This window comes from Nannobrachium achirus (assembly GCF_963921795.1).
Source record: "Nannobrachium achirus genome assembly, chromosome: 4".
NCBI lineage: Eukaryota > Metazoa > Chordata > Actinopteri > Myctophiformes > Myctophidae > Nannobrachium > Nannobrachium achirus.
In genome coordinates this window covers 87,829-110,477 of record NC_137813.1, presented here as the reverse complement: position 1 = coordinate 110,477, position 22,649 = coordinate 87,829, and the positions used below count along the sequence as shown (strand labels likewise).

At 41.4% G+C, this 22,649-nt stretch overlaps 1 protein-coding gene across 1 annotated transcript in view; it reads left to right on the top strand.

Moving 5' to 3' along the window:
- The window catches only part of scn4ab (sodium channel, voltage-gated, type IV, alpha, b), a gene marked incomplete at both ends in the record, with an annotated part of 89,588 nt that extends 86,632 nt beyond the window's left edge, over window positions 1-2,956 (top strand). Inside the window, one exon of the mRNA XM_080724822.1 lies at window positions 2,435-2,956. Coding sequence (XP_080580948.1) covers window positions 2,435-2,956 — 522 coding nt within the window. The remainder of the gene's footprint in view (window positions 1-2,434) is intronic.
- Between the last annotated feature and the right edge of the window lie 19,693 nt (window positions 2,957-22,649).

Here is a 22,649-nt window from a genome sequence, read left to right as displayed (position 1 = left end):
GCTATTTCTACAAGTCATCTTTTCAACAACCTAACCCTAACCTCTGTGGGGTGAGTAGCGATACCTGCCGACGCTCCGTTGTCGAAATGATGTGCGTTCGTGAAAAAGCGAGATTTCACCTGTGTGACAAGAGAAGATATGCCCCATGAAGACCAGCCACCTCAAGCTGGAGATTCTACCCACCAAGATGCAACAGATACAGGGTTTACAGTCATTAGACAGCACTAGTGGATGGCATGGTGCTTGTGCAGAAGCTGAGCAAAAAAACTGTGACTGTAGTGACAGTCAAGGATCTGAGTGGCTTCTTCAATGACAGACTGATGCAACTAACACAAGATTATGACAAAGATTCTCTGAAGAGTGCAACCAGAGATAAACAAAGACAAGTAGAAGCTTCTATTAAGTATCAAGTCAGAATAGATGACACCAACATCAAACACATATGTGTTATGTGTCTGAGGTTGGTGTCAGACTAAGGCTGATCTGACTATCTTGCTGCCAAAACTCAAAAGTACAACAGGGGATCTTCCAAGCTGATCATCACATCTGCTTCTAGATACATTTAGACCTGGTCTTTGAAAGAAAATAACCACGAAGTTATCAATGCTCTATAGATGCTTTTGGATGAAGCAAAAGTGACAGAAGGAATGCTGTCAACACTGGAGTCCTTGTATGTGCAGCTTACTCACCCAAGAGAAACAACATCAAGACCATTCCTGAACTGCGATGGCATACTGTTCTGCAAACATAGAGCAGAAAGTGACAAGCTCCCTCCAACACCTGGAGCTCTGAAGCAGCACAATCATGAGAGTCCATGTCTAAACAAGGGCATGGACACAAGCATCCATTGCTCTGAAGGATCCACAGCTAGATCCCCTGCTGTATTGGCATGCTGAAACCAACGACCACAGAAGTCCTCCCAGACCCAAAGACCATCCTTGAGATGGTCCAATGCAAGTGTAAATCTGACTGTTCTTCTAGCAGATGTTCCTACAAAGCTAAGCCTGTATTGACATGTGTCATTGCAGCAGCCAGTTCCAGAACGATGATGATTCCCAAGCTCTGATGCACAAAAGTGATGATTGTTGTTGCGACCGAAGGTCGCAGTATACCATGAGAAATGTTGCAGCTTGTCTCCCTCTGTGTCAGTGCTTCCTTCAGTCAGTCAGTATCATCAACGGGTTTGCTGCTCTGACATCACACTCCTGGCTTCATGTCCCTTTTATCCCCATATATTTTATACCCATATACATGCCCATATATGGGCATGTTCTGACATATGGGCATTCCCATATCACACTTGCACATTAATTACGTCCTTGTCGGGTCTATGCCCATATATGGAGATCCCTGTCCCGATGTCATCAATATTAAGGGCATATCTGGAAATGCCCATATACAGTATGGGCATGTTCTGCCAATTTCAACAGGCACTGTTGAGATTGGGTAACTGGTCCGATATACATCACTGGCCAGATAGCCAAGAATTGGCCTTTAGGGCAAGGTCGCATGTCGCCCTGAGGCGTCTTACTAGTAATGATTATGATGATGCATAGAGATTGTCTATGATTTTACACATATCATGATGTTTAAGATGGTTACACAAACATTTAAAGTTCACAGTTAAATATAAAAGAACTCTGAGTTGGTGTCTGACTTACTGCCTGGGCTGTGTCGGTTTTTTACTCATATGGTGGATTATGTATTTCAATGGGATGATACAAAAATGAAATGATAATTGGACCATTTGATTCTTTGACCCTGAAAATATACAGTAGGTTTAGCCATTAAAATCAATGTTCCGTCTTATTTAGAAGCCAAGATATGACAAAACATATTCCAATATGGCCGCCATAAACACCTCTGGGCAAATGGAAACATTGATTTTCTGATTCCTTAGATAATAATCTTTCCAAAAAAATTATAGTTTAGGTAAATCTTCAAAATAATCTGACAAACTTGGTGAAACTAATATTGCAAGAGAACAATCACAACAGGCCGTTATGGACTCAGTCATGCATCTAAGAGTTATTTTGTAATTATTTGAGATTTATAACTACCACCATTGGATTCCTTGACCCTGAAAATGTAGGTTTAGCAGTTGAAATCAATGTTCCAGCTTATTTAGAGGCCGAGATATTACAAAAAGTAATTTTATGGTGGCCATTTTGTAAATTCCAATATGGCCGCCATAAACACACCTGGGCAAATGGAAACATTGATTTTCTGATTCCTTAGATAATAACCTTTCCAAAAATGTATAGTTTTACAAATCTTCACAAAAATCCAACAAAAATAGATAAGGGACCTGACTATAGATAGATAGATAGATAGATAGATAGATAGATAGATAGATCTCCTGTGTGGATGTGCTTTCCACTTGTACTTGCCATGATGTCAATAAAGAATTCTATCAATGAAAATGTCCTTCCAGGTTTATGAACCAATCAGCTCCACTCTGAGGAGGAAACAGGAAGAGGTTGCTGTGGTGGTGATCCAGAGGGCCTACAGGAAGCACCTGTTCAGACGAACCGTCAAACAAGCTTCCTACAAATACAGAGAGAGAGCGGGCGAGGGAGGGGGAGAGAGAGAGACAGAAGGACTGATCTACGAGAAGATTAATCTGCTTTATGGAGGCCAACAGGAGGAACCTCCTCCTCTGAGTGGAGAAACTCCTCTGGGAGAGGAGGTGATGGTAGGACCTCCTCCTACCGTAGATGAGTCCAGGGCAGACTCTCCTCCTCCTACTGTGCGGCTCAGCAACGAGGTCCTCCTACATTCTGCACCTCCTTTCTGTCTGCGTCTTCCCCATGAGGAGGACCCTCATGTAGATGATGGTGTAGAAGAGGTGGACAATGAGGAGGACAGTCCTCCTCCTCATGTAGATGATGGTGTAGAAGAGGACAGACCTTTCTGTCTTCCCCATGAGGAGGAACTGAAGGAGAGCGTTGTCTGAAAGAGCAGTGGTCCTCAAACAGTCTTTTTTTCTTTTTTCAAGAACCTCCATTGGTCTGGAAGGGTACAAAGGGTTACATTTGTACCCACGGGTCCATACAGAATCCCCCTCAAGGAACCCTGGGGGTCCCTGGACCCCACTTTGAGAACCACTGCGATGGAGAACATGGGAAGCGCTAACAAGCTAACGTGCTAATGTTCCACTGGCTGACTGCTTTGAGCTTGGTGTCAAAAGTTTATTTTCTGTTTAGTTTTTTTTTCCTGTTGAGAAAGAGCTGATGCCTAAAGTAATGTTTTCAGACTACACTTTGTTTTGTTCGGTCCAAAATGATCCTACTGGTACATCAGGGGTTAAATTATCTTACCTGTGGTTAAATGATCCTACTGGTACCTCAGGGGTTAAATTATACATGTTTCTACTGGTACACCAAGTGTTAAACTATCCTACTGGTACACCAAGTGTTAAACTATCCTACTGGTACACTAAGTGTTAAATGATTCTACTACACCAGGACATTGGGAAATGTTAAATGATCCTACCAGAGCCTTACAGTGTTCTTATTTCAATGACAGCCTAAAATATACAAACCACTAAAACAGTTTTCTTATTTCAATGACAGCCTAAAATATATAAACCAAATGACATAAATAATATGTCATTATCATGACATAATATGTCATAAATAAAATGACAACTATCATACACAGTCAAAAATATATAAACCAGTAAAACGCCCTAAGGGCGAGAAGTGCCCATGGGCACGTACGTGCACATGGGTGCTTTGTCATGTATACCCTACTGCTGAGCTGGTCGAGTCATCACTGTGATGTCAGAACAGGTCAGCTATATCCATATATGGAGTCTGTGAGGTCAGATGTAGAGGTATTGACCAGCTCCATATATGGAGATCTAGGTGTTGATCCTCTTGTCTCCATGTATGGATATCCAGGGTTTGATGAGGTCAGTGTCGTGAACTCCATATATGGAGATCCAGGGGATGATAGTCAGCAGCCTTGATTTCCAGACCTGGGTAGTCCCCACGATGGAGCTAGATTTCCAGACTTGGGTAGTCCCCACGATGGAGCTAGATTTCCAGGCCTGGGTAGTCCCCACGATGGAGCTAGATTTCCAGGCCTGGGTAGTCCCCTCGATGGAGCTAGAATTCCGGGCCTGGGTAGTCCCCACGATGGAGCTAGATTTCCAGGGCTGGGTAGTCCTCACGATGGAGCTAGATTTCCAGACCTGGGTAGTCTCCACGATGGAGCTAGATTTCCAGGCCAGGGTAGTCCCCACGATGGAGCTAGATTTCCAGGCCTGGGTAGTCCCCACGATGGAGCTAGATTTTCAGGCCTGGGTAGTCCCCACGATGGAGCTCGATTTCCAGGCCTGGGTCACACCGCCTAAGCATGGAATCACAGACATCTGTTACTCAACAGACTGACACTCCCCCTACTGGTCATGAAGTGTAACTGCATCACTTCTGGAGGTTAAAGGTCTTTGAAAGAATCCATGATATTCCAAGTAATATAAATTACAAGTAATATAAATTACAAGACAATAGCTGGAGGCGGAGCTTAGGAAACAGTCTGTTATTCTCTCTCTCACACACACACACACACACACACACACACACACACACACACACACACACACACACACACTTTATTAGTTAATTTATTATTACATTTATTATTATTAACACTTAAGTTGCAGTGTTTTTTTCTCTTCAATGTCCCGCGATGCCATGGTCTCCATAGACTTCCATGTAATTTATAGTGCACGGACCGTGCACGCCCATGCCTAGATGATGCACCACGTTTGTGCACACTGTTCACAGCTTTCAAACAAAAACATCCACTTGGAAATCCGTTCAGGCATTCATGATTTATCAGCCATTACGTTTTCTTCAGATGTAAACAAACATGGCTGCCATGTTTGAAAGAATGGGTTGGTATGGGGGTTAAACATGCAATTTCGCGATCGCGATCATGCCTAATACATTTCTGGAGGTCCAAAAAACATTTTTGAAAAAAAAATAATAATAATAATGTTTTTTTCTTCAAAAACAGCCCAAACTCGGGAAACTCAGGGTTGGCACCAGATGTGTTAATGTGAGAGTTATTTTGTTTAATTGTTTAAATATAATGTTTCCGCATTGATCCCCACACTGCTGCCCCCTACTGGCAGTATGTTTAAAAACACCATCTTTGAATTCTCTTCTCTTAGTCTCTTAGTTTATCAAACAGTTTGTTTATGGTTATAATTAGTTTATCAAACAGTTTGTTTATGGTTATAATTAGTTTATCAAACGGTTTGTTTATGGTTATAATTAGTTTATCAAACAGTTTGTTTATGGTTATAATTAGTTTATCAAACAGTTTGTTTATGGTTATAATTAGTTTATCAAACTGTTTGTTTATGGTTATAATTAGTTTATCAAACGGTTTGTTTATGGTTATAATTAGTTTATCAAACGGTTTGTTTATGGTTATAATTAGTTTATCAAACGGTTTGTTTATGGTTATAATTAGTTTATCAAACAGTTTGTTTATGGTTATAATTAGTTTATCAAACGGTTTGTTTATGGTTATAATTCGTTTATCAAACGGTTTGTTTATGGTTATAATTAGTTTATCAAACGGTTTGTTTATGGTTATAATTAGTTTATCAAACAGTTTGTTTATGGTTATAATTAGTTAATCAAACAGTTTGTTTATGGTTATAATTAGTTAATCAAACAGTTTGTTTATGGTTATCATTAGTTAATCAAACAGCTTGTTTATGGTTATAATTAGTTTATCAAACGGTTTGTTTATGGTTATAATTAGTTTATCAAACAGTTTGTTTATGTTATAATTAGTTTATCAAACGGTTTGTTTATGGTTATAATTCGTTATATCAAACCAAACAGTCTGTTTATGGTTACAATTAGTTTATCAAACAGTTTGTTTATGGTTATAATTCGTTATATCAAACCAAACAGTTTGTTTATGGTTATAATTAGTTTATCAAACATTGTTTATGGTTATAATTAGTTTATCAAACAGTTTGTTTATGGTTATAATTAGTTTATCAAACCGTTTGTTTATGGTTATAATTAGTTAATCAAACAGTTTGTTTATGGTTATAATTAGTTAATCAAACAGTTTGTTTATGGTTATAATTAGTTAATCAAACAGTTTGTTTATGGTTATAATTAGTTAATCGAACAGTTTGTTTATGGTTATAAGATTATAAAAGATCACTTGTGTTATGTTTGACAACAGGCATTCTGCTACACTGCTTACACTTTGTATCAATTTTTAATGGGCCACTGTCTGTGCATGAGAAAGTATTGAAGAAATATTAAATACTTGATAAAGTATTGAAGATGCAACTGAAATATTAATTTAAACCGTTTACAAACTGTGTGCAGCTGCAACACACTTTTCTAGAGTTCTATAGCTTTGCTATTTTGAGCAAAATTAAGTTTGTTTCATGACAATGAATAAAAAAGGATGAAAGCATAAGAATATATATTCTTTATTTTAATAAATAGTGTGTGTGTGTGTGTGTGTGTGTGTGTGTGTGTGTGTGTGTGTGTGTGTGTGTGTGTGTGTGTGTGTGTGTGTGTGCGCGCGTGCGTGTGCCTGCCTGCCTGCCTGCCTGCCTGCCTGCGTGTGCGTGTGCGTGTGTGTGTGTGGCTACACCAACTCATCTCTGCCATCTGGACAACTCACCAGGCTTGGTTTCTACGCCAAATCAATGTACACAAATATGTGGACTGGATTCATGAAAACATGTCTAATGTTGATGTTGATTACTCTGATGATATCACCTATGATTAAGACTGTGAGACAGGATAAAGATTCACCATCATACAGAAATGACACAACATACACAGTTAGTCCATCATGAGTGCACATTACTAACACTAACCCATACACAGTTAGTCCATCATGGGTGCAGTCTCAATATTCAGATGGCGAGTTGAATGAATCAGTTGGATGAATGAGTTGGATGAATGAGTTGGATGAAGCGAGATGAATCCACAGAATGTCCTGTAAGCAGTCATAGTGTTTGTGTATGCTTGCATACAGTGTGTGTGTGTGTGTGTGTGTGTGTGTGTGTGTGTGTGTGTGTGTGTGTGTGTGTGTGTGTGTGTGTGTGTGTGTGTGTGTGTGTGTGTGCTTACATACAGGGTGTGTGTGATGTGTGCGTCAGTGCAGTAGTACTGTGTAGAAGTGCTTGTAGTTAGTGCATGTTGCATGCTGCTCCTGCTTGCTACTTTCTGCTTTCAGCTATTGCCACCGGCTAACCCTCCTTGCGGGGGGTGAACAGAGGAGCCGAGTGCGTAAGCCTCCTCCTGCAACCCATCTAGGAGAAGGTCACTCCCAACAAAAACCACAGGCGTTGCTCGCGCCTGGAGCCAGAGACACATTAGAGCCAGAGACACATTAGTCTGTGGGGAAAGCTCAACTCAACTCAACTACAGAGAGCCAGAGACACATTAGTCTGTGAGGAAAGCTCAACTCAACTACAGAGAGCAGAGACACATTAGTCTGTGAGGAAAGCTCAACTCAACTACAGAGAGCAGAGACACATTAGTCTGTGAGGAAAGCTCAACTCAACTACAGAGAGCAGAGACACATTAGTCTGTGGGGAAAGCTCAACTCAACTCAACTACAGAGAGCAGAGACACATTAGTCTGTGGGGAAAGCTCAACTCAACTCAACTACAGAGAGCCAGAGACACATTAGTCTGTGGGGAAAGCTCAACTCAACTACAGAGCAGAGACACATTAGTCTGTGGGGAAAGCTCAACTCAACTCAACTACAGAGAGCCAGAGACACATTAGTCTGTGGGGAAAGCTCAACTCAACTACAGAGAGCAGAGACACATTAGTCTGTGGGGAAAGCTCAACTCAACTCAACTACAGAGAGTCAGAGACACATTAGTCTGTGGGGAAAGCTCAACTCAACTCAACTACAGAGAGCCAGAGACACATTAGTCTGTGGGGAAAGCTCAACTCAACTCATCTACAGAGAGCCAGAGACGCATTAGTCTGTGAGGAAAGCTCAACTCAACTACAGAGCCAGAGACACATTAGTCTGTGAGGAAAGCTCAACTAAACTCCAGAGAGCCAGAGACACATTAGTCTGTGAGGAAAGCTCAACTCAACTCAACTACAGAGAGCCAGATACACATTAGTCTGTGAGGAAAGCTCAACTCAACTACAGAGAGCCAGAGACACATTAGTCTGTGGGGAAAGCTCAACTCAACTCAACTACAGAGAGCCAGAGACACATTAGTCTGTGAGGAAAGCTCAACTCAACTACAGAGAGCCAGAGACACATTAGTATGTGGGGAAAGCTCAACTCAACTCAACTACAGAGAGCCAGAGACACATTAGTCTGTGAGGAAAGCTCAACTCAACTACAGAGAGCCAGAGACACATTAGTCTGTGGGGAAAGCTCAACTCAACTCAACTACAGAGAGCCAGAGACACATTAGTCTGTGAGGAAAGCTCAACTCAACTACAGAGAGCCAGAGACACATTAGTCTGTGGGGAAAGCTCAACTCAACTCAACTACAAAGAGAGAGCAGAGACACATTAGTCTGTGGGGAAAGCTCAACTCAACTCAACTACAGAGAGCCAGAGACACATTAGTCTGTGGGGAAAGCTCAACTCAACTCAACTACAGAGAGCAGAGACACATTAGTCTGTGGGGAAAGCTCAACTCAACTACAGAGAGCCAGAGACACATTACCGGTAGTCTGTGAGGAAAGCTCAACTCAACTACAGAGAGTCAGAGACACATTAGTCTGTGGGGAAAGCTCAACTCAACTCAACTACAGAGAGCAGAGACACATTAGTCTGTGGGGAAAGCTCAACTCAACTCAACTACGTAGAAATCCATGCCATTACACCACAGCTCCAGTATTCACTTGATTATGCTTGTAATAGTACTGAAAATAGCCGACCTCCAAGCTCACTGCGACGCGTTGTGAGCTTGGATGGAATATTGCAATAGAGAATGTGTCTGGATTTTCATGATGTTTGGGCATAAAAATCACCCAGTGTGAGTTAATTTCACCAGTAAGACGCCCTTATAAGGGCAAGAGGCCAGGTTGTGCTGAAACATCAGAGCTGCTTAATAAGAAGCAGGAGGTAATATGGCTGCTTGAATCATCATTGTGATGTCAGAACAGGTAACCCTAACCATAACCCTAACCCTGAGCTAGATCCATATCTGGAGTCTGTGAGGTCAGATGTAGAGGCCAGCTCCATATACGGTATGGCAGGGGTCTTCAACATTTTCAGGCCAAGGACCCCTTAGTTGAGAGAGAGATGAAGCAGGGACCCCTTAGTTGAGAGAGAGATGAAGCAGGGACCCCTTAGTTGAGAGAGAGATGAAGCAGGGACCCCTTAGTTGAGAGAGAGATGAAGCAGGGACCCCTTAGTTGAGAGAGATGAAGCAGGGACCCCTTAGTTGAGAGAGAGATGAAGCAGGACCCCTTAGTTGAGAGAGAGATGAAGCAGGGACCCCCACAACCTGTTCATAGATTCCATAGTTTAATTGTTTGGCAGCACAATTATCAGTGTATTTTGGATTCATGTCAATTTGTGTTTTCAGATATTTAAAGCTATACTGTGTAAGATGCTCAACTAGTGGTCAGTAGCCCTATAGCAAACCGCGGTCGCGTTCGCGTCTTTCGCCCGTTTTTCGTACCTTCACACCCCCACGTCTGCCTCCACAACGCCGAGAGCTATCTTTAGAGGGGTCCCTGGTTCCTGTGCGTTCAGGCATTCCGGAGAAACGGACTACTTCACCCTGCCTGGTAGGCGAGATTACCTTTTGAGTAAAGAGACACACGGGCGACTACAAATATGGCGACCCCACTTCAAGATGCGCTGTGATTGGCCGGTAGTGTAACATGTGTGCATGATCGGCGATGTGATTGGGCAACGTATACACAACGTATACAGATGATGCAGATTACGTCATTTTGGCGCGAAATCCGGTCCACGGCCAGGATCATAGAAAACATATAAAGAGAAGGCTTCAGAAGCTGAAAATAACGGAGTGGGTGTTCTAAAACTTTAGCGATTTAACAGTTAGGACAATTTTAAGATTTGTTTTATAAAAAAAGTTACATGGTACAACTTTAACCACTTGAGCCGTCATTACCTAATAAACTTGACCTTTTACTCTGTACTTAGTCTGCTCTTTTTCCCCTCTACACCAAACTTCTGTCGAAAATAGCCGATCTGCAAGCTCAAAATGCCTCGCAGCACGAGCACGAGCTTGTAGATCTGTATTTTTGGCTACAGTTCTCAGAATATGGTCACTAGGGTTCAAGTTGTTAAAGGAGTAGTTCACCCCCAAAATGACTTTTTTTCTATTGATTAGTCACGCCATGGAGACTTGAGTTCAATAATATTTTTAGTTTTTTGTCACATTCCTAAGACAAAAATTTGATTTGAGTAAATTTACCCCCATTGATTCTGGATGGTGACCCGTTTCGAAACGGGTCACCATCCGGAATCAATGGGGGTACATTTATTGTTATCACATTTTTGTCTTAGGAATGTGACAAAAAACAAAAAATATTATTGAACTCTACTCTCCATGGCGTGACTAATCAATAGAAAAAAAGTCATTTTGGGGGTGAACTACTCCTTTAATATAAAAAGGAGTGGACGATTTGGAGGACCCCCTGTGGTGCACCCGATCTACTATGAATCCCTGCATTCCATGAGGAGAAACTACTCAAAAAGACCCTCATTCCCTGGAGTGGAACTGTGCAGTTTTTGTAGCTCCTCTAACACAGACTACGGAAACTGCTCTTTTTGGCCCAGGGAATGGCAACGCTTTTCTATTGGCTGTCCTCAGCGGCAGCCCGACCAGCGCTTCCAGACGTTACAGACCCAAACTGCAGGAATTGCTCCTTTATCTCCATCGAATGCGCAACGCTTCTCCATTGGCTGTTCTCACGGGAACCCCGCCCCCTCTTTCAGACCGGCTAGTGGGGTTTCCATGGCAACGTGGCTAAAAATGAAAACATTTCAACATTACGGTGGTTTTGGCATATAATAAATGCATTCTATTTATAATATTTAAAGCACATTGTATTTTATTTTATTCTACCTTCCTTCAATGAATGTATATGGTTTGTTGGCGTATTTATTTATTTATTCATGTATTTATTTTGTGCTGACCGAAATTACAAGTCCATCGTGTTTAATTAATAATCATTTAAGGATATTGATAATGTAATTTGGGCTATCGTGTTTATTCATTATTCAATTATAAAAAATGTTTATTTTGCAATTTTAACGGAAGTCACATGAGCGGAAGTTGCGTATCTACTCTCTACAGCCCTGTAGCATCCGAACAGGTCCGTGAACTGAGCAAATATAGAACTTCCGGTGTCAGAGCAGGCAAATATAAGACTTCCAGTTTGAAGCAGTCGCCTTCAAAGTAAAATGCTTGTAATTAATTCCATTGAAAAACGTTGAATTTGCAAATTATATGCTCATTAAAAATATAAATTAGGCATTTGAACAAAGCCATATAACAAAAAATATGTGTATGTGTAAAAAAAAAGTTTTAATAACAAAAAATATATCTAAATAGATAAATGCTGTTCACTGGAGTGCATAGCCTTTACAAATTGGACACTGGAGAACAGACAGCTCTTCGTGTCAGAACTTTTGACACATGCACACGTTCGGGGAGACCTCCTCTACCACACCACACTCTCTGCTAAGCGGGAGAGGCGGCATTGCAAAATTTGATGGCCGTCCAGTGCGGCCAGGTGCTAAAAAAAGAACTCAAATGGCGCCGTTTTCCAACTCTAGTGGGCACTGGAGAGGAGACGGCTTTTCGTGTCGGCACTTTTGACACACGCACGCGTTCACAGAGACCTCCTCTATCACACCACACCACACCACACTCTCCGCTAAGCGGAAGAGGCAGCATTGCAAAATTAGCTGGCCGTCCAGTGGGGCCAGGTGCCAAAAAAAGTCCTAAAATGGCGCCGTTTTCCGACTCTAGTGGGCACTGGAGAGGAGACGGCTCTTCGTGTCGGCACTTTTGACACACGCACGCGTTCACAGAGACCTCTTCTACCACACCACACTCTCCGCTAAGCGGGAGAGGCGGCATTGCAAAATTTGCTGGCCGTTCAGTGGGGCCAGGTGCCAAAAAAAGTCCTCAAATGGCGCCATTTTCCGACTCTAGTGGGCGCTGGAGAGTAGACGGCTTTTTGTGTCGGCACTTTTGACACACGCACGCGTTCACAGAGACCTCCTCTATCACACCACACTCTCCGCTAAGCGGGAGAGGCGGCATTGCAAAATTTGCTGGCCGTCCAGTGGGGCCAGGTGCCAAAAAAAGTCCTCAAATGGCGCAGTTTTCCGACTCTAGCGGGCGCTGGAGAGGAGACGACTTTTCGTGTCGGCACTTATGACACACGCACACGTTCACAGAGACCTCCTCTATCACACCACACTCTCCGCTAAGCGGGAGAGGCGGCATTGCAAAATTTGCTGGCCGTCCAGTGGGGCCAGGTGCCAAAAAAAGTCCTCAAATGGCGACGTTTTCCGACTCTAGTGGGCACTGGAGAGGAGACGGCTCTTCGTGTCGGCACTTTTGACACACGCACGCGTTCACAGAGACCTCCTCTACCACACCACACTCTCCGCTAAGCGGAAGAGGCGGCATTGCAAAATTTGCTGGCCATCTATTTGAGGACTTTTTTTAGCACCTGGCCGCACTGGATGGAAGTCAAATTTTCAGACTGGGGCACTGGACAGGAGAAGGCTCTTTGTGTACAGTGTAAAAAAAATATTGCTGACTGACAGTGTAAACGTGTTTGCCCATTCCCATGTATATGTATAGGTATAACATGTGTGGATTAGAAAGTGAGTATTTATTGATGTCAGAAAATGAAAACCTGCAAAAAAATGTTAACCTGTGATGATGGCAGGACAGAGGTTACAAAATTTTGAAAACCTGGTAGTAAATAAGTGAACATAATTTCCACTTTGACTGTAACTTCAATTCAAAACAACCTTGGAAAATTGAAAATGTGTATGAATGTGGGAAATGTGTTGTGTGACTTAGATAGATCACACACAACACAGAGTGACCAGAAGAGTGACCAGGAGGGTGACCTGGACAGTGAGGGCATTTTGGATTTGAGTCCACAGAAACGGGTACAGGTCAGTCGTGTGCACGCTTCTGTGCACATAATGCATAGAAGCCCATTCATTAGTGTGCGCAAGCATTAAGTGTCTGACTTTTTTTAATTATTTTTCTACTTATAGGATAGCAGTCCCACTCCCTACACATCCAGCACCACTTCCAATTCCGTGGGCCTGCAGAGAACTGCAGCTACAGTCCCTCTACAAACTGCACAGGTCGGTCATCGATATAATGGAAAAGACTCGCTCACTCACTCACTCAGGGACAGGGGTAACAAATCTTTTGCAGTCACTTTGGGACAAATGGCAGCAATTTTTCCCTTCAAACTATTTCATTATCATACCAATAACAATTGCTCATATAGAAAATGAGTTTAAAGATAGCAGCCCTTTTTACATGTGCAGTAGTTCTAGAGGTCTACTCGGTACAGATAGTAGCCCTTAGGGTGGTTTTATTCCATTGTCTCCTTTTACCACAACAGTTCACAAATATTTTGTTCGCACATTGTTGTATTTCTCCCAGGTATTAATTGGACTTTTTTGGTGTTGGTCATGTTTTCAAACTCACTTTGGGTGTGTGTAATCTGTGGGAAGTATGTGTCTGATGGAGGGAGGGTGAGCTCCCAAGCGGCCTTTGGGAGTGGTGTTGGCCTTTCTCTATGGCAAGGCTGTGTTCTCTGAGTCTGTACCTAATCAAGACTTTCCTACTAAGTTTTGGGTTGTGTATTCAGCTCTTTTTAGTGCTAGATAGCTTGCTTTGGTATTTGGTTTTCTCTTTCATGTCAGGTAGCTCTCTTTGTTTTCTAATCTGGTTAGGTCATGTGAATAATAATAATAATAATCTTTATTGTCCCAAAGGGAAATTTGTTTTCACTATCTGTTCAAAACAAAAACGACATAGATGGCTAGATGGCTAGATGAGATCCCCACTGTACACAGAAAACAGAAGATCCTAACAAGGAGGGCGAGGCAGTTTGTGTTGTCCAGCGATGGCTGAGGGGACAAAACTTCTGATAAACCGAACCTTGTGCCACAGGCTTCTGTATCTTCGCCCCGTTGGTATGAGGTCGAAGTAGCGATACCTATGTTTATTGTCCAAAGTGAGTTCAAGATATGTAAAACTGTCAACCTGTTTTACCGTTCTTCTGTTTTACCATGACTGAGGGGAGGGTAAAGTCCAGTGTGGGTTAGGGTTAGGTTTGAATTTGAAAGGGTAACATGTCGACCTCCCTACAGTAATTTGGTTTTGTCCACATTCAACTCTAGTTAGTTGTCCGTCCACCACTGTGTAAAATGAGAGATGGTGTTCTGGAAGCCTGTAATAGTTATTGTTCTGAAGGAGTCCAAGAATGGCAGTATCATCAGAACATTTAAAGTATGTGATGTTGATGGGATAAGGGCTGATACAGTCATTTGTGTAATAATGTAAGGGGTTATCAATGTAGGTTGTTCTCTATGGTTGAGGGATATGTTATGGTGTATATGACAGTTGCTTTCTTTTAGGTATCTCTAAAATATATGTGCTCTGCTGTCTTCTTTATTTTGATTAGCGTGTGTATTGTGATAATTATGCCCTGCAAGCATTCTGTTTTGCGTTGGGTGCAGAGTCTGGATTTATAGTTCTGTGTGCAGTCTTGGGTTGGTGTTCAGATCTCGCAACCATAAAGGGAGATGGGTTTTATGACGGTGTCTAATATCTTTAACCAGATTTCTTTTGGGATGATTAAGTTCTCTCCTCTCCTCTCCTCTCCCTCTCCCTCTCTCTCCCTCTCTCCCTCTCTCTCTCTCTCTCTCTCTCTCTCTCTCTCCATAGTCTCTCTCGACTGACAGATTACAATGAAAATATCATCGTTGTCTATCCGAAACCGCTTAACTCCATTATTGTGTGGGTTAAAAAATATTGAACCAATGAAAAGTATTAAACTCCAATTGAGCTCATTTTCTGGAAAATGAACATTTTGGAGTTATGAAAGTTAGACGAGTCTTTGACCAATCTGGGAACTAAATGCTTACCAATAGCTTTCTTCAAAATGTGTTCATGAAGGTGTCTACTATCACCTCTGAACTTTGCCAAACCCAACTCCCTTGGGAAACTTTGTGACCAAGGAATGTTTTTCGTGCAAAACAAATGCTTCCTGGACTCATCATGACAAACCCTTATTTTGACCCCTCACATGCGACTTTATTGCTCTTTATTTTTTTCCTGTATAGTTAAGTCAATAAGAACCCAACTTTGATTGGCTCCCACAAAGTTTCCCAAGGTAGTTGGGTTTGGCAACGTTCAGAGGTGATAGTAGACACCTTTATGAACACATTTTGAAGAAAGCTATTGGTAAGCATTTAGTTCCCAGATTGGTCAAACAGTCGGCTAACTTTCCATAACTAATGAGGTATTGGCCCAACAGCAGAGATACATGTGCATGTTTCTAAAATACTTTTGTACTTACAGGAAACCCTTAAACTGCAGCACCATTAACATGGAGATGTGGGCAAGAGGTCTCTTCACTTCACTTCCCTTCCTGCGTTGAAGTTCTTGTGATCGACATGATCGCAAGCTTGCATACAAGAAGGTGCTCAACAATGGAGCATAATGAAAAGCCGACACTGAACAGCTACCGGGTATAGGGGGCGTTGGACCCGACCTCTGTCACTGTGTTCGTCCACTGTCAGAACAACAGCGGGTGGAAATTGGGGCCCATGGAATCAGCTATGCAATGGAGAGCACTTGGACACTGGGAGCCAATAATGCAAAAGACTAGAGGACTGTGAACTTTGTTTCTTCTGGTGGTCCAGCCTGGGACATGCCCACGGACTATCTCTGCTACGATTTACAGTTGCCATATATGGCGGACACACTGCCCCTTGTACCCATGGAATGATGGGTGACATGACATGCTAGTTGTTACATGACTGAGGACTTTATGCCTTGATTTTGTGGATGTAACTTTGCTGCTCCTACTCTAAAATATCCTGTGCGTGCGTGGCAAGATTCCAAGCTGGACACCATGGACTCTGAGCACTGAACCATGTCTGTGTGTTATCTCTGTTTTAGGAGATCATACTGTAGTTCACGCCAAAGTGAATCTTCATGTGTTTGTTTCTAGTTTTAGGCCTTGTTTGCACTGTCCAACTTGGAACTAAAGAATAACTATTCAAAGTGAATACATTTTCATGCATTTCCAATTCAGGGCCTTCGACACATGCATAATGGCATGCAAGAATAGGCTATGACTGTTCAAAGTTACTATTATTATTGCTTATATTGTTACTTAATTTGCCATACGTTTTATGCTCTGTGTGTGTACGGCTGTAAGCACTTTACTTTATATAGAATAAGAGGTTGTTTTATTTTTAGAGTTATGTTTACAAAAAGTAAAACTTTCATGTTAGGATAGAGCAGTGGTTTTTCAACCAGTGGTCCTTGAGGGGTTACCAGGTGGACCCCAGCTACTGTAAACCATAAATAGTTTGTAACCAAAGGACCCATTAAAGATCTTTAACTCTTGAGTGTAAAATGCAGCCCTTATAGGTCCAATTGTTTTCATTTCCCACTGAAGTGGGAACATTCTTGTTAAACAGCTGCATGACTTAACTTAAGAAGTTAACACTAGTAGAGAGAATGTAAAATAATTGTTATTGTTATTTTTATCAACATTTTGCCTGTTACACAACATGCCTGTTATCTCCTATGTTACTACATCAATACAGCATGGAATTGTGACCAAAATCTTATTCAACGATAAACATTATTCTTACATTCTGGGTCTGAGAGGCTAAATGGTGGGGTGTGGCTCAAAAGCAGAATAAATAGCGGGCCTTGACATTAAAAGGGTTGAAAAGCACAGGAATGGATGGATTACCTACATGCACTTTTTTTTCTTCTGGGATGGATGTTTGAATAAAGCAAGACTTCAACCAAATAAACATGCAAATGGTTTCCTTCCATGTCTTATTTTTCTTTTTAAATAAAAGAGGAGGAACTGTTTTTGAAATACTCATTCAGTCAAAATGAATCTTGTGTTTACTACATAGGCAAATCATTTTTCACACTACCTCACTCTTCTCTTTTCTATATGCCAGAGAATGTGGCCATACAATCTCTGTTCACTTCAAATTGGAAAGTGTATTTTATAGACTCACTTTATACTTGTAGAAATCAGTTGAGAATGTAATGGGGCAGATTTCAAACGGCTAATGAGATTTTAATAAAGCACCATTGCATATATTGGTCTAGCAAATATACTTTAGAACAGTCCTGTATGTAAAATCATTTTTTTTATAATGAAGCCTTTAAAAACATGAAAAGATGGAATTGCCCAGTGAGCAAGTGACTATGAGACCTTTGTGTCAACCTTGTCCAACATTAAAGTTCATTATTCAGTACATTACACATCCTTTCCAGATATTTCCAAGCCCAATGGTGGGTGTGCGTTTATTTTAAAAGGTAGTTTTATTAAAAAGTGGCATACTCAATTAAGTGTTAAGATGAATGCTCAATGAATCGGTATTCATTCCGACCGAAGGTTGCAGTTTACTATGTGAAATGTCTCAGCTTGTCCGGTTTGACATGTTCACATTTTACATGCTCTGATGTCACTGTGATGTCAGGGGAACCACTCTAGCAGAATGGGTTTTCCGCTCTATCATCACGCTCTGGCTTCACTGTGATACCCATATATGGAGTTCCCTGATGTCATCAATATTAATGATGCCCTGTTAGGTCCCTGTGATGCTAGGGGGAACAAATCCCTTTTGTGCCCATATATGGAGATCTCCGATGTTCACATCACTGTGGCACGCCCTGAGGCGTCTTCAGTAACTGCATGAACGTTTTGTGAAAGAACATTTGGTGTTCTGTCAGACTACACTCTTCATCCGTTTCATGCTACTTTCTTTTGAGTGGGGATCTTATCCAACACTATGCTCCCTCATGTCAATGAAGCCAACATGATTGGCCACATTAATAAACAGATTAATGTATGTTTCTAGTAATGTCTGGCGTTACGTGTGTCTATTGTGTTTTCCATCATTATGTCACCATGCTGATGCCATAAACATCTATGGGGTATTCCTTTATTATGGCATATGACCAATATCATCGGGGACTACCCATAAGTCCGAAGGTTCATTAGTCCAACAGTACATTGGTTAGGGTTAGGGTAGGGTTAGGTTAAGGGTTAGAATTCACCAGGTTAGCAGGTTCACCAGTTTCTGACTAATGGGCTGTAGGACCAAGACCAATGCCATGGTCCCATAACATCAGCAGCTTCACTTATAGTGTATAACCATCTGGTAATGTATTACAAGAAGCACACATGCACACTTGCATTCTTCAGTCCCAGCATTGTGTCTTTGTAGTTATTAGAATACTTGTCAGCAGAAAGGGACACATATTGCAGTAAAAGGGGCATATACAGTATAGACAGCTTTGAAAGCAAACTTGGAGACATACAGATAGTGAATATCTATCTCACATCAGAGTCCAAGACTGCTTATTAGTGTGTGTAGAGAGAGAGAGAGAGAGAGAGAGAGAGAGAGAGAGAGTGTGTGTGTGTGTGTGTGTGTGTGTGTGAGTGAGAGAGAGGGAGAGAGAGTGTGTGTGTGTGTGTGTGAGAGAGAGAGAGAGAGAGAGAGAGAGAGAGAGAGAGAGAGTGTGTGTGTGTGTGTGTGTGTGTGTGTGTGTGTGTGTGTGTGTGTGTGTGTGTGTGTGTGTGTGTGTGTGTGAGTGTGTGTGTGTGTGTGTGTGTGTGTGTGTGTGTGTGTGTGTGTGTGTGTGTTTATTACAGCATTATTACACCGATTGTGTAACACATAACAATATAGACTTGAAGGTATAGGCCTATAGGCCTACTGTTTCTACTTCCATTGCAATCCTTTGAAAGAAAATACCATTCATACATAATTTGCATATAGCTAATTGACTGGCTCAAGTTCTGTATTGTCTGGTTGTTTGGATAACCAGCCTGTTATATGATCTGTATATCCTAGGTGACTTGGGCCTTGGCCCTCTGAACTTGAAGCCAGGAGGAAAGTACCATAAGCCAAAGTCAAGGGCTCTCCGTGAAATGTTGAAATGAAAACTCCTGTTGTAGCAGTAAAACCATCAGGAAAGGTGTCAACCCGGATATAGTAATAAACAGTATAAGACGGGGCTGGGGGGCTGCAAACACGGGCGTTCTCGCTTGGATCAGCGAGGATCGCACCGCGGTGGAGACTCAAACGCGCCCGCTGTATTACAAGGGCGCGTCATTACTAGTGAATTACTACTAGGGCGCATCACCGCCCTCGTCTGAAAGGCAGTTAAATCAGCATATTGGAAATGCTTTATGCTTAGAAAAACGTACCCCAGAGTGCATGCAAGACACAGCATGAGCTCTTAATCCACTAAATCCAGCCATGCCAATCTGAGATAGCACTGTACCGACTATATTCAAAATGTGAAATCAGAATGGTGAAGTCATGCTAGACTGATTATAACTGGTGGGTAAGTTGGATAAAAACACAATTTGATCCGGAATTAATTGTATCTTTATTTGTTCCTTCGATAAAACAAGTAACTAAATGTTTTAACTTGTCTAAGCTGGTATAATACATTTTCGTAATAAGCTATAATTACTAATATTTTACTGCTGTGTAAAAACACTGCCCATCATCGCCCTCAGTTACATTACTTTACATCTGTGTAGCCACTTGCTGCTACTAGCCCATGTTGCAGGGTACTATAACTGAACTATAGGACCCCATCATAGGCCCACATATGCCCCAATAGTCAAAGCTTCTTAATCAAGTGTCCAGGACAGTTTCACAGCCCTTTTACCCTTGGCATTAATCATTACAATTCTAAGGAGAGATTTGTATTGACCATTCCAACATGTTTATGGCGGCCTTATGCTTCATAATCTCTATATGGTATAATAACTCCAAATGTACAAGGATACATTGTTAAACTTTCACCGTTATTTATACATTTTATTTTAGCCATCTCCACAACACATAACATTTGAATGGAAAGATATCACACACACAAAGCACTTGTTCCATCAAATATTCACCATTTATTTACCTTATCTTACAGTAAATGCAACAAATCTCTGAGTATGTGCCCTCTGTGTTATATGGGCATAAAAAGGGACACAGACAGACATTTCCATAGATTGGCAGAAATGGTCACAGGCAAACAGAGGGTCAAAATGGTCCTATGACAACACATAATGGGATTTGCATTAAAGGGTGGAGTATTCATTCCCTATTTACATCGTTGCAAAGCAAACGCTGCGTATTATTGCTCAAGATGAAGAAACAAACAAAAAGTGTCACTTTCTCATCAATGTTGTCTCTCCCGAGGTCCTGACAATATAAATGTTTATCACATTTCAGGTCTTTGGTCTGAAAGAGAGATCTCCATATTGGCATGAAGGGAAATCGCTTCACCATTAGCATATGAACACACCTAACATAACTGTGAAGCCCGTTTGTCACTTTCACAAATCGTATGCTGTATATTAGCATTTTTATGGTGTATCTACTATCTATTCTGCATCTAGCATGAGGCAACATGTTTAACCAACTGTGTGTGTGTGTGTGTGTGTGCGTGTGTGTGTGTGTGTGTGTGTGTGTGTGTGTGTGTGTGTCTGTACATGAAAAAATGAATTTGTGGCAAGAATTGTTCTTTTTTTAAACACCATTATAATTTATATGCTAAGTCACAATTACTGAACGTCAAGTCTCCAGCTTTTCTTCTGAATATGTAGGACACAGATTTAATACGACAATAAAGCTCATTTTCCACTGGCCCAACTCCACACCACTCCACACCGCCCACTTGCCAGGTTTTCCACTACAAGGACCTGGGTAGAGTGGTGTGAAAGTGGTACTAAACAGGGTACTAAAAAGTATCCACTCTAAGAGTAGGTCTGAGCTAGGCCAAACAAGGCCAAACACATCATAATGACTGATCGCTCACTGACTTTTCATTTAGACCACCAAGATATAGTTGTAATACATGATAATAGATTCTATTGTGTTTATTACCACTATTATAATCTATTATAGTATATTATAATTATCATAGTAATACATTAATACTTTATAATGTATTATAATCAAAGTTATAATCCATTATAGTGTATTATAATTTAGGATAGTTGTAATACAAATGTATATTGTATTATAATCACAGTTAAAAGGGTCAATTTGTTTCTTACCGATATGGGTAATTTTGTGTAATGGAAAATGTAGATATCTTTATGTGGTGCGGTGTGGTGTAGTGTGGTGTGGTGCTAAAACTGCAGTCGAAAAGGGTCTTTTAAGGCACATACTCCATGTAGTCCAGTCCACTAGTACAAGTTGTACACAAATCCCTGTCCTGGGCACGGGTGCCAACTACACCTCCTCCCCCTCAGAATCATCATCATCATCATTTTGCCAACTCTTGTTGGTAGAAGGCCTCGGCCGTCTTGAGGTCGTCTTGGATGATGCTCCTCTCCTCAGAGGCTCTATTACTGAGAGAGAGAAGCACGAACAGCCTTTGCTTGACATAAAATGCCGGTTCATTTCCCTTCCTCTGTTGGCTCCACACACCTGCATCCATGTCGATTGCTGTCTCAAAAGTCAAAGAAGGGAGGTTTGCAGAAGGGATGGCTTGCCTCTTCAAGTTGTATAGAGTTGTTGACGCCCTGATTTTGCTGTTTAGCTTCGTTATCTGTCTGGAAAGCCTGACAGCAATCGCTTGTCCTTCTGTGAAAGAAATAAAATAAATAAATGTAAGTTTCAACACATCAAATGGCAACCAAATTACGATTCCATCTTCTAGCATGAATCAGAATACACATTAGTTTTGCAAGATTACTTTGGGATAGGAGTGATATTGCTCTCTTTAACCATGCAAGTCCCATTTAAATCTAAATCTATTTTTCAATGGAGCCCTGGGCCAATCCAAAATCAGAGGCCATTTATTTACCCATTTAGACATGAGGCAAATTCTGTTTTCTGCAAGACTTCATTTATGAAATAAACAAATGAAATCTATAAATTAGCCTAATCTGTGTTTATGAATGTGTTTGTGTTAAGTCATCCAATGGGAAACCCCTTTGGAAAACCCCAATTTAAGACCAGCATTAATGGTGACATACTGTAATAACGGTTAGGGTTAGGGTTAGGGTTAGACACACACACACACACACACACACACACACACACACACACACACACACACACACACACACACACACACACACAAAGGCATATATAAGGGCCATGAGAAGGTCCTGTAGCAGATTGGTCGAGCTTCACATGACATTTCACCCATCCAGATATACATATACGCATAAGGCATTAACAGACTATAGTTGCACACGGGAAAGGACAAGTACAGATAACTATGCCTGAGTCAGAAGGAGCATGTGACCAGGTTTGTGAACAATGGGCGCAAACCTCTAGTAATGTAAATAGCAACAACTATTTCTCAGATTGAAAGGTACAGTTATGTACAGGGTTTCTAAA